Source organism: Ambystoma mexicanum, chromosome 8 (genome assembly GCF_040938575.1).
Source record: "Ambystoma mexicanum isolate Mex_15411 chromosome 8, UKY_AmexF1_1, whole genome shotgun sequence".
In the NCBI taxonomy this organism is placed as follows: Eukaryota; Metazoa; Chordata; class Amphibia; order Caudata; family Ambystomatidae; genus Ambystoma; species Ambystoma mexicanum.
This window is the reverse complement of record NC_090929.1, coordinates 403014204-403027897: the sequence shown is the minus strand read 5'-3', so window position 1 is coordinate 403027897 and position 13694 is coordinate 403014204. Positions and strand designations below refer to the sequence as shown.

The 13694-nt window shown below is 44.7% G+C and overlaps 1 protein-coding gene across 1 annotated transcript in view; it reads left to right on the top strand.

Annotated features, from left to right (window-relative positions):
* The window catches only part of CIMIP2A (ciliary microtubule inner protein 2A), a 511305-nt gene that overhangs the window by 280594 nt on the left and 217017 nt on the right, over positions 1-13694 (top strand). The window contains exon 5 of the mRNA XM_069609900.1: positions 9959-10053. Within this exon, the coding sequence (XP_069466001.1) occupies positions 9959-10053 (95 nt within the window). The remainder of the gene's footprint in view (positions 1-9958; positions 10054-13694) is intronic.

Here is a 13694-nt window from a genome sequence, read left to right as displayed (position 1 = left end):
TCAATGGTTGGTCACTTCAACATGACAGGAAACAACTATCATGTTCCACATTCAAACAGGCCCCAAAAATTAATCTGAGCAGGCCAATACTCAATCAGCTTGGATGGTCTAATCATTCACATAACAAGGTAACAAATGTGGGCCAATGTGGGGTGTAATCAATGACAGAAGCATGTCACATATGTGGCATTAGGGCTGAAAAATGCGCTGCGAAAATGGGAGAATTTAAACAATCAGCCTGAATGAACACTGAAAAATTCAGAACAATGTTGTTGCAAGATGACAGTTCAAGGGCAACTGCAGTAATGTGGCGCCAATTGGCTACTGTGGGCAGAAGGGATAATGTCATACCCAAGTCCAAGGCCGCTGAATGTTTTGGAGGAAGCACATGGGTGACCCATACCACTCAGGAGTACACACCCTCACCTGGCAATCAATCAGAACCTGTCACCCAAACAACATACACATAGATTACACAAACATGCATGGGCACTTACCGGACAATGTGTCGTAATCTGGTAGGTCTCCCACGCCTTGGATCTGTTCCTCTGTGACAAAGGTTCCAGCAACAGACTCATATTCAGTGAGCTGGTTGTCCTCTGGTGGAGACCCACCGCCAGTCACCAGAGTAGAGGCATGATTTGAGGCCAGCTTGTTCTTTGCTCTGCGTTTCAGGTCATTCCACCGCTTGTAGCAATCATCAGCTGTGCACCTCACAAATCCAAGGGCACTAATCTGGTCCGCGATGGTCTGCCAGTGTGCCCTACGTTGACCAGGTGTGTTCTTTTACCCTGCAGTCACCACCATTTCGCGGCTATTTGCCGACACATAGGCCACAAGTGCATCAAGTTTGGCATCATTAAAGCTAGGCTTCGTTGACATGCCGGAGTGTGTAGCCGTGTCTGGGGTCTCAGCATGTAGTGCCAGAGCACCCTTCTTCTTCTTTTTCAAAGGTGGTGCGGATCCTGAGTGGCTTACGCCGCTCTGGTCAGTAGGGGCAGAAGCGCAGGCGGACTGGGTACTAGAAGTGTGCAAAGGCACAATGACCATAGGTCTTGGTGCAGACATTGGCTGCAGAGTGAAGTTTGCAGGGCCAACGTTGGTTTGATGGACCTGGACCGACACTGTCCCAGCTGGGAGACTCAGAGCTGGGGTGGATAGAGCTGCAGCTGCCTACTTGGGGCAGCAGATGATATTGCTGGCCCAGGTCCACGTGGCCTGGTGACAGCAACTTGCACCGCCACATGTGGCTTAGACTTGCTGACCTGGAAGTCAGCCTGGAAGTCAGCCTGTGCCGGTTCAGGTGCCAAAATGGGACGGTCCAACAAGGGCTGAGCTGGGATGCTGTCAGCTATGTTTCCCACAACCATGGGGGGGGGGCATGGGTGTCCCTGATTGGTCCTCCACACACGGGGGTCTAGGGGCACCCTGCAAATCCTGGCCACGTCCCCTACCACGCCCACCTTTTGGAGGTCGGCCACCTTTGCCTCTCTTACTGCTTGGTCGCCTCCCAAACATGCCACTGATGTTGTTGTGCGTATGGGAGTTGCAGTAAACAATTGTCCTGGGCAATTGGGGTGAAAGGGATAGGGTACTAGATGGAATTTGTACCCTAGTGCTCTGGCAAGGCTGTATGTGACCCCTGGGGGAAGATGACGGGTCACGCAAATGCACAGGCACCCCAAAAACAAAAGCACACATGCACGCAACCCCTGGTAGACCACGTGCATGGAAAAATAAACCCGCACTACGCTGTGGCACCCAGAAACACAAAAATAAGCGTACACGCAGCCTACAATGACCACTGAAGGGGTACGTGACACACGGGCGCAACCACAGTTGGGTAATACATGCGCGACTCACCATCTGCCTGGAAAAAGAACGTGAAAAATATGCGCGTGTGCGCGTAGGCAACACCCCCGCCAAAAGAAGAAAAGAACGCAGTCTGAGGAAACAGGGAGTACGAACTGGAAACGTTGTGAAGTAATCGCGTGTGAACCGACAAGAAGTACAAGAAACACCGGCTCGCTCTCCACAAAAAGCACGTACATGGAAATAGCGTGATACTCGTACCTTTTAAACCAGCCCACACGTGAAATGGGACTTAGGCGCTTACGCACTAAGGCCCTTTCCTCCAATAGCAGGGTGACGTGCAGTTTTCTCACGTGCTGATTCACTATGCACCCGTGTTGTGGGCAACTCCTGCGCGTAACGTCACTGACACGCTTTTGCGCTAAGGGCCTTTCCTCTGATTACACACTGAAGTGCAATTTTATCACGTGCCAAATCACTCCGTATCAAGCTGGCCACGCGGATACACATGGAAGACCACGCTCCTGCCCAAAAGGACATTTTCCTGCCCCCAAGAGCCCCGAGCACGCTCCCACCAGCCATCTGCTGCTGTCTGCCTGCTGCCCACGTGCCCTGCTATTTGGTGCCTGCAAGTCAGCCATCTGCAGGGGTCCAGTTGCTGTGTCCACCCCTGCTGGAACAGAAGACTCCTGACTGGGATAACATCGCTCCACAGCCCAGCCCCGGGACCCAATTGCCCACCCACGCCTGCCTCGGGGGTCGCCATGTCGGGGCAAACACCATCTGAGACCACTGACAACCCCCAGTCAGAGAGGCAGAGGGCCACCAGCTTCAGTGAGAAGAAAGTTGGTGTCCTGGTGGAGCATGTCCTGGGGCATTATGATGCCCTCTTCGGAACATCACGCGCCAACAACGCGGAGGAGGTGGCAACCCGCAACATCAAGCACGTCAAGAAGCGCTGGGAGGACCTGAGGTCCAGGACCCTCCACAAGGCCCGGCGCCTCGCGGAGGGGGGCCGGGGCAGCATGAGTAACATCCAGATGAGGGTCCTGGAACACGTAGCCCCAGCGCTCCATGCCCAGATCCTTCAGAGGCAGACCCGTCTGAAGTTGAGCGGTAATTGGGAAAGCATTGATGTGTGAGACAGGGCATGTTGCAGTGTGCTGGTAGTCTGATACTTGCCTGTATGTGTGACATAGGCCATGTATGGATGTGTGTTTGCAGGGACATCATGGTCATGCATGTCAGACCAGTAATGTGTGAACCACATGGATGGTGCATGTGTTCCAATGCAACATGGGGAGCTGTATGCGGAATGCACACATGAATGCATGCCAGTCTCTGTTCTTGGACATGGAGGGGGTGTGAGGGATGGGTGCTGCTGTCATGTACATGAATGGTGCACAGGTGTGTGTGTCTGAGAAGTGTGTGTGTGTGTGACTTTGAAACGCCATGGTGTCAGGTCACACGAGTTGGTGGCAGATCACTCTCTTCGGCAGGGGCCTCTCTCTGGAACAACCTTCCTGCCTCCCTGAAACTCCAGGAGAACCACCTCCGGTTCCCAAAACACCTCAAAACCTTCCTCTTTGCTTCTGCTTTCTCTCCTCCCCTCCCTTGCTGACTGAAATTGCACTGATTACCTGGCCACCACTCTGATCTCTGGGCCAGCCCCTGTCAACTGCCCACCTGCACTGCCTCCCTGGCAACCCCTGCACTTGGGGACTGTTTCTGTATCCCTTCAGTCCCCTTTCCAGCACTTGTCCGCACTTCCTGCACTTGCCTGTTTTATTTTATGTGTTTTATTTATCTTATTTTTTCCACTTCCCATGTACTGTGCTTCCCCCTCTCCCTTTCCCCCCCTTGCACTCTTCCTGTCCCCCCTTCCCATGCATTTGCACGATCTGAATGACACTTGGCCTAGTAAGATCGTTATCTGTCCTCCCTTTGTTCCCCCACTTGTATACACGTACCCCGCTCGCACAGGCCCAATCGTTTGTGAAACTTCCCGCGCACCCCCGAAATACACGTACGCCGCTCGCACAGGCCCAATCACTTATGAAACTTCCAGCGAACCACAGTAATACACGTACTCCGCTCGCACTGGGCCGATCGCATGTGAAACTTCCCGCGCACCCCAGTAATATACGTACTCCACTCTCACAGGGCCGATCGCATGTGAAACTTCCTGCACACCCCCGAAATACACATACCCCGCTCGCACAGGCCCAATAACGTGTGAAACTTCCCGCGAACCCCAGTAATACATGTACCCTGCTCACACAGAGCCGATCGCGTGTGAAACTTCCCACGCACCCCCAAAATACACGTACCCCGCTTGCACAGGCCCAATCGCGTGTGAATCTTCCTGCGCACCCCAGTAATACACGTACCCCACTCATACAGGGCCGATCGCGTGTGAAACTTCCCGCGCACCCCAGTAATACATGTACCCTGCTCACACAAGGCCGATCGCGTGTGAAACTTCCCACGCACCCCAGAAATTCACGTACACTGCTCGCACAGGGCCAATCGCGTGTGAAACTTTGCGCGCAGCGGGGTACGTGTATTCAGAGGGGTGCGCAGGTGTTTTCCTGGTTGGGGGCCTGTGCGCCATGTATGGGATTTGTGCGCTGTACATGGCACACGGGGAGGGGTTGGGGGGCGTAACTGGCGCTGCTGCAGGGTCGCTGCGCCACTCTGTGCCACGGGTGGTAATGGATGTTGACATCCATGAATACGCTGTGCGCTGAAATGGATTTTGGCGCAGCCGGCTGGAGCAGACTGTCGTACGTGCACACTGTGTGCCAGCCACGTGCGCCACTTGTGCGCTGAATTCTATGAATTACCCCGTTTGTTTTTTCAGTCTCCTTACTTCAGCATGGAAATCATGTCAGTAATTCTTTGGCAAAATGATTCACTAATAATGTCCATCAAGTTGCAGAAGTGTGAATCTGGGGTTCATATTGCCAATCAAAGGACTGGCAGTGGAGCTACAGAAGATAGCCACAGTGATTGATTGGCCTGTTCCTGCTTCAGTGTTTTTTTTTAAATTGGCCAATCTGTCCATGCAGTTTATCCGGCGCTATTTCCATCTTGCTTCTGAGATTTTTGGTTGCCCAAGAAGGAGAATTTGCAAAAGGTGTTTCATTGGGATGGTGGAGTAACAGAGTGAAATGGGCATTTACGTTTAGGTCACTTCTGAGACATCCTGATACCTCTAAACCTTTTGTATTGAGGGTGGATCCTTTGGATATGGATATGGATATGGTCATCAATGTGTTACTGGTTCACAAGATACAATATTTACATCGTCCGATTTCATACCTTTGTAGCACGCTTACTCTTTGTGAAAGGGTATTACTTGGTCATTAAGAGAGCTACTGGCTATGAAAGGGGCTTCTGTTGCTTGAGCCCATTTTCTTTTTAGGATCCAAATGGACCAGAGAAATGTGCCGGTACTTTAGTAGGTGCAGAGCTGAAATATTCGTATGGGCGTATTGTTGTCTACAATTTGTTTTTACTATTATGTATTAATAAAGGCTGATGGTTTGTCTAGGTGATATGTCGAGTTAGCTTGCGTGGGAAAGCCTGCATTCCTTTTTTGATTTTTCTTGAGAAGATTGTGGGTTCAGCACAGTCATTTTGGATGCAGATAAGTGCTTGCAGCTGTTTGAGATGAAGTACTGTATAATTATTACCAGAATTGGTTTATATGGATAGCTTTCTTTTTTGATCATGCATATTTTGCACACCTAGTGAAATTTCAAACAAAAAATCTATAATTAAAAGGTGACTGTTGGCCATCAAGGAGTTGAGGCAACCTGACACTAGGTAGACCTGATAAGACAATGTTTTTGCTCGCCACCTACCAGCTGGATTGTTCAGACTGTTGGAATCTGTTCCATAACCTCAGCACCCCATTTCAACTAATTGTGTTGTGGAATTGCTGTTGTCTGAAGGTTGTACCACGATAATGGGGAGAGTGAACACTTTTTCTAATATGGAACATTGCACACCATTGAAAGGTTTCTGACAGTACTGAAGTTGGAGGTTTTCACCTTCTTGCGTTACCCTGTAAGAACAATTCTGCCCTGAATTTTCAATTCGTAGCAAATTGTGGGTTGGTTGTCTGAAGAGCTCTGAACTGGCTCTTCTGGATTTCATTGGCAGACAAATGGGCAAACCTAGATGGTGAATCTAATGTTGGAGCATCATTCACAGTGTTCTGAGAATGTCACGAAGTCCCATTGGAAGGCTTTGTTACCAACAGCAGTTTGCGCAGAGTACTTCTTTGCATTCTTCTCTCAGTGAGAAGCTTGTCTTTTGCTTTTATGTCTCACATCCTTGGATTCCTCAATTTATTTCACAGCAGAAGTTTGTTAGAGCCTCAGAGGTGCTTTTGAATGAAATTTGTAAGGTTTGTGCCATATCAAACAACAATTAATAAAGACATGTATGTTTGCACTATTAATTTTATTGGAATAAAAATGTAATAGCAATCATTTGGCCAACATGTTCTGCCAAGGTTCAGATGTCTCTTACCCTTTAACTTCATGTACTATTGATGCTCACAGGGACATATTTAGACATCCATCTTTGAAAGATTACTATGCTTTGTTAACAAAGACTGGCTTCATTGAGCAGATCAACAAGGAGGTGCCTGAGTACATATTGACAAATGATGGCTCCTAGTCTATCACCATGTATTACATGCCTGAAAACCTTCAATCAAGACCATCCTAACAAGCTTTGGTCATTGACCGATATAATGGGAGAAGGATACAACAGGGAAAATCCCTCCAAATTGAAAGAACATGATGTCAGAATAGGAATGCTACAGCAAAAAGGGACAAAGCAAGAAGTGATAAGAGGATGCTCGAAAGACAAGCCCTCGTAAGGCATATTTGCAGCCAGAAATGCAGAGCCAACACATCTCAAATAAACAGATATGACCGGGCAAATTGATCATTGATGAGCAAGCCTCAATGTAGTTGGCTTTTGTGGATTATTATACCATACTGTATGAGGTAATAAAACAGAAAGAACCAGAGATAATGGATGTTCGAAATTAAGACTACTGTCAGATGATGAAGCAAATGAGTTTGAGAAGGCTGCAACTGTGCAGGACATTTAAAACCACACAAAGGCCTTAGTAAATAATACTGCGATTGGAGTAACAGACTGTTAGGAGAATTTTGAAATAGTCTTCCACACAGGCAGAGTCTACGAGTGTGCTAAGTAAAAGTAAAGAAGTATAGTGTTCGGGCAAGGACAAAGGCTATTTTGAATGCTGATTCTGCACTACAGGAGAGGGAAAAAGAGAGAGACACATTTTGTAGCAGGAATATATTTTATCTCACAGAAACCCAGCATGGTGTCGCTTCTTTTCAAATTAAAATGTAACATTCCACAATGTGTTAAGCAAGGCTTCTTTCTGTAAGCAATCCAAATAGTACAAAAAAGTAATCCAAAGAAGAGTGTGCACAGTGCAAGAAGGAACACTGCTTTATTGCATAAACAGCTGGGATAAGACAGACATCTGTGTGGACCTAAACTGTGAGGTGTTCTCCACTTCGACCATGGCAGGCTGCACTATTTATACAATTACCCACAAATTATAATCCACATTAGTTACATTGTAAGGGCAGTTTTAATACATGATTGGATATTCATTAGTATGCCCCTAAAAGTGCTATACATTGTACACTGTGAGTGGGTAAACATGCCCTAAACAAAACCCCTTTCACATCCCTTCATGACATCATGATCCTATCCCCCCAACAATCACAAATTACATCACTAAGCTGACCAGCAGACAAACTCTTAGCTGTAATTGGCTCGCACAGTTCAACATACAAATGGATAAATAGCTGGAAACTAATTGGACTCTGTGTTTGGAGATAGCGCGAGTTCCAGCATCCCACAGAGTCTGACCAATTAAATAATGAGGGAACAGCAACAATGTCAGACCCATTTTTACAGCCAACGGAACACCATATCCCAGCCTCCTGATTGGTTCCCCTCCTCCCTCGCTCCCTGCAGGTGTCAGCCCCCCGTCCCTTCCCCTGCATCATGCCAGCTCTAGTTAGAAAAAACCTTGTGAGGTACCGTTGGTGAATTTCTATTTCTACTATTTAGTTCTTTTACTGTTGTATTCGCTGCATGGACCCTCAGTACCCAGCGCAATGTCCTTGAAACTTATCGTGTGAGGCTGCACCTGGGGTCTGGCTGGAGCTCTCCTCCCACGAGAAACCTCTCCCTTTGCAACAGTTAATTAGATACTGTGGACTTCTTTGTGTCTGACCTTAGTGAGCTGAGCTAATGTTTCTGCATGTGTCAGCAGAAATAAAATGTTACTGTGTGCTGTGGCCTTTCAAATAACCAATGAGAGCTTCTGTCCGGTCTACCCTGGGCCTGCTTAAACATGGCTGAACTGTTGTTCATTAATATGCCTACCCTTTAACCCTAATACACTTCTATTTTACTCCAAATACTACCAGTACCTATCTCAATATAATAATATAAATGGGGTTACCGCCATGTGTTAAAAACAATACAATATATATGTTGTTAATACAACCTAGGAGTGAAAGTTCTGCTCCACCTATGCTAATAGAATAAAAAGACGGACAGAAAAGACCTGTGTGCACGCATACCAGAGAGCATGCACGAATGTGCTCAAAAAATAAAAACAAATGAGCAAACATTTACAGATGTTGTTATTGCTCACTGTGTGCCTTTTTCTGCATGGCAGCCATGCTCACCTGTCCCTATTCATCTACAAATCGGGAACACATATATGTTCTGTACTCTCGTGTGTGCATTTTCCTGCACAGTGCCCTACTCCCTGGCATGTGGCACACTAGGTGTAATGTATGTGCATCATAATGTTACCCTGCGAGTTACTTTTTGGCATTACTGCGTTACTTCTTTAGCTTATACGTGCACCCCCTTGTATGCATTGGATCTGCATATTCACAAATGTAACAACAGGAAATGTATCGGTTCACGCTTCAGCTTAAGATACCATTCCAAAATGGAGACATGGCTATAAACAAAAATATGGTAGAAGAAAATAGAGCCAGGTTTTTGCTTTGTAATTCAAAAGTGCGCTGTGGTTTCAATTTAGCAACCTGGTGGAATCAGCTCACTTGCTCCAGCTCTGCCAACGGCTCCCTCCATTTCACCTCTCAGAAGTATCTCAGAGCCAGTAATCAGTCTAGTGAAAATGCTTCTGGCAGGTGGATTAATTGCACTGCTAAGGCACCACTGGCAGACACATGGCAGTACCTAGTGGGGGCAATCAACCAATTACTTTTACAGTTAATTTTTCCTGAGAGGCATTATTAGAATTTAGCACCCTGGGCGGGGGTGCCAGCCAATCAGGGAGCTCGGACGTCAGGCAGTAATCTCTGGTCTAAGCCCGTGTTCCAAGCTCCCCCACGGCTGAGCACCCCTCACCCGTGCCTCTCTTGCCCCCTCCCACATACCACATTTCGCCCTTAGCACCAGTGAGTAACTACACGTGGGTGCTAAAGGCGAAGTGAGCATTTTAAAAAAAAATGAAGAAACTTATTTTTCTTGAGTCCTCCGAGCCGGGTCTGCATCAGGAGTCTGTCTTCGGTGTTGATTAATAATCAGTGTAATAATCAACACTGAAAACAGACTCCTGTTCCTGACGCGGCATTGCAGGACTGAAACACGGTATATTTTTCTTTTTCTTTTTTTTTGTTTAACATCATCTTTATTTTATTTTTTTATTTTAATTTTATTTTTTATTTGATTTAATTGTACAAAACAATTTTTACAAACGAAGATAAAGTCTGTCATCTTTAGCACCTGTGTGTAGTTACTCACAAGTGCTACTGGCCATATGACCCTTGGAACTGTGCCAACCCTGTCGTAAATGACACCGTCACCGTGTTAAGGGGCCCTCGCTTCCTGAGGCCCGTTACCAACAGGGTCAGCTTGCTGCCTCAGGTCATTTTCCCAGCAACATTAGGATTTCAGTATATAATGTGCGTCCTTTAGTGTACAATATGAACATTTTATCATATACTGCAATGTACGCATTTCACATTATGGAGCTTTTTGTCATGAACTGCATGAAATATAATGGGATCTCTTTTCATATTTCTTTTGCCAGGATACGCTGGGTTCATTCCACGTTTCACCTGGAACCTCGGAGAAAGATTCCACACAGCAGTCAATCATTCTTTGGATGAGTTTGAGCGGACACAGGTACAAAAATTTATTTTTATTTCTATTCATGCGCTTTAGTTCAAATCTGAACTTTTTACATACTTTATATACACAAAATGTACTAAAATAACAATACAATTCTATAACATTGCAAAATTCGTTTGCATATACAGGAAATTAGTAAAAACAAATTAAAGTTGGTTATGATCCTACATTACATCCTATCTTACTGAGCGTTAGAGCCCTTTTTATCGTGGTAACACGTCATGAAACACTTGTCTAGGAGAGCGATATAAATAACATATTATACCATAGCATATCATGCAGTGAATGGGAAGCAGAGTAACTCTTACACCAAATAACGGAACCAACGCAGGAAGATGGCAAGTTCAACTGTTTTAATATCAGTTGTCTAAAACAGGGAGTTACCACGGTCATCAATGTACGTCGCACAGCAATTTCTCTCTGCATTTAATTAAAAAATCATACCTGTATAGTGACAATTCGTCATACGTGATGTCATACTACATGGCAAATAAGAATAACCTGAGGGGGTGGGTTGTGATACGCCAAAAAGGAACATCTAAGAATACTTTCTATAAGGAGTCGGGTTGTGATTGGATTTCTACAGTCAGGTGGACAACTCATGTCCAACCTTAGTGCAAGTCATCTTCAACATCTATTAGATACACGGTACATCATTGGCTCTCAAACGATAAGGCCCTTCATTCTATGGCCTTCTACAATTGATCGGCACGGTTGTGCCCTTCTGGAACATTTGGCTCACTAGCAGCACGTAAGCGAAACCCCAGGTGCCAGGAGGTGGACATGACATTAGCTCCCCACCCAATTTGCCCATCATCTCTCATCACCCATGCCTTCTGCCATGCAGCTTGTCCTTGAACTTGGCCTTGCAAAGGATCCTTGCTTCTGAGAATGCACTGGAGTGTGAGCACGTGCTATCATAGTTCTGGAACTTCGTGCCCAACTTCTATTTCCATCCATAGCTCACGTGACAGGAGACCGCAATTTGGCCCATTTTGCAGCATTTAATTGTCTTAAATTAATAAAACTTGCCACTCATGGTGTTCTTCCTTTGCACCTTAACAATGGAGGATTCAGCCTCTCACGTTCACTATCTTCAAGATTAGATAACCAGTTCCTGGCTGCTTCAGCCTTGACATTAGGCCAGACAGCCTTTCCAGGCTCATCCACGGTTTTGGCTAACTCTTTGCTGTGACACAGCTTCAGCTTTTCTCTTCATGGGGTTGAACATACTAAAGTTTGACACTGATGTCCAGCTTCTATATAATGGCGGATCCCCCTGCAGTCTATTTACTACGTATAGCTAGCTTCTATGATCACTTAATCTACTTGCGTTGCTGCATCTGTACAGTTATTAAACAGCTTGCATTTTCTGCAGTGCTCTTCACATGTGCAATCTTTATCTCACATATGAAAATGTACTCAATTATTTACTTCATCCAGTTTTCTTAGAGCACCACGTTGGTTTCTTGTGATGTCACCAACTTCTCTTTTTCTTATTTTCATATTCCTTCACAGATCTCCTTCATGAGATTGTCATCTATTGGGGGATACATCTGATAGGGTCTTCCTAGTGAATACCTTTTCTCAAAGATTTGCAACGGAATAGTCATAACCGCTGGCGTTACGCATGGCACGGTTTCTGGCTTCCAACATATATGTGTGAAGGGGGCAGGATTTCCAGTAGGGGCACTTGGCGGCTCCTCTACATTACATATTTGCAAAAAATTGCAATACAAAATTGTTTTTCTAAAAACAACAGATTGATCTGTATTACACATTTTAAACGTATTCACCATTATCCATTTGTTTTCTATCGCATAGGTCCCACACAATCTTGGTAATATGGTTTTATTACAACAACATCACAATTAAAGGAACTCATGATGCCTCTTTTAATCTGGGCTTTCCTCCCATATGGATGAGGAGGTGCTAAAAGTACACAAGGGGGCATATGCAATTGAAAGTAATAGAAACACTGGTTTATTCAAAATGATCATATTTTCTTTTCCTGGCACAGCACAACTCAAATGTAACCGTTTAGTTTCCATAGCACTGGTCCTCTCCATTTATTCCATATAAAGGTCGCCCTGTATGGGATACCTTAATGTCAAGTATAGAAAAGTACATTGTTTTGCATTGAAGAAACAAAATGACTGCTAACTCTGCATGGTATCAAACATGTAGAACACAAAGTGAAATATTGCATCACACAGTGTATATACAATATTTTACTGGTGCCATTCGCCCCCGCCCCTCCAGTTATGACTAAACTTTAGGCTGTTTTTCCCCATAAATTGTGGGAAGACAACCACGTTTATTATAGATACTGAAGCAGATATTATGCATAAAGGATGGGCAGATTTCTATTCTTTTTTATCAGAAGTATACATCTATTACAAAAAATAGACCAAGAAGTAGATCCATAAAAAAGCAAAATGGCAATCTGATGATCTACCACGGGATACTCCTCTCAAAATGTGCTTATTCATGTTTAAAACAATCGGAACAAAAGATCCCTAAATCTGCATAGATTTAACCATTTGCCCCTGTGCTTTGTAAATCGATTCCTCAGTATGATAACAATGTATTGAGTGCTTCCAGCAAGGATCACAGGTGCTGCTGATATCTTTTTCCAAGCTGCAAAAAGGTCAAATATGTATTCACCTAAAATCGAAAAACAATTAGTTCTCTAAATAGGAGAAGTTCAAAACAACAAACACGACTGAATCTAAGAACTATCCCTTCTCAAATCATTGTATTAACAAAGCAGGTAGCTAGCTTGTGCCTCAGGTCAGGCTTCCTCTGTATTTTGGACCAATTGAGTAATTGCTAATATATCGTTTGTACATATGAAGAGGGTCATAATAATGACTAAAAACATAATAGTGTTGCTGCAATCTAAGATTCACTGGGATCAATTATTTACACACCCTTGAAAGGCAACCATTAAAACTCTGAGGAACAGCTTCTTTCTCATTCTACCACTAAGATGGCCACCTATGGAGTACAGTAATCTTTAAATTCCACAGATTGACTTTGAATAATACATGGTTATAGAATGTGACTGCATAAATGCATACACGTATGGCATGAGAATGAGTTTGGCTTGCTGATACAGGTGTGAAAATAAATATTCCTAGATATGAACATTTTAAGAATTGAGAATTTTGAAGAGAAATGTTTAAGCTGAGTTCAAAAAAGGATAATGTACCATTCCTACCCATTAAGTCTCCTAGTGTCGGAAATAGATGCCAAAAACATGGTATTTCAAAATAGGGTTGTATTGTGTAGCTTTCAATCATTTGGGCTTTCAGCTGATATGTTTCAGGTGCCAGCTGCAGCCCTGCAGATGTTGATGAACCCCACTAAACCCTACTGAGATTTCTAATCTGCAGCTTCTAAGTTCCACCAACAGAATCAACACCCCCAGCAGGTATGGGGAAGTGGACAAAATAATAAATGATCAGATCTCAAGGTCTTACCCAAATTGACTTTTCAAATTTACATTTTGTCCTAACTGGCCTAAAATAAGTGGTCCTAATTGACCTCACAATTGACCTTTACCTTTATTTTAGTTCTTTTATATATCTGTGGGGTAGGTTTGGGATAATAAATAATATAAGAGGATTGGG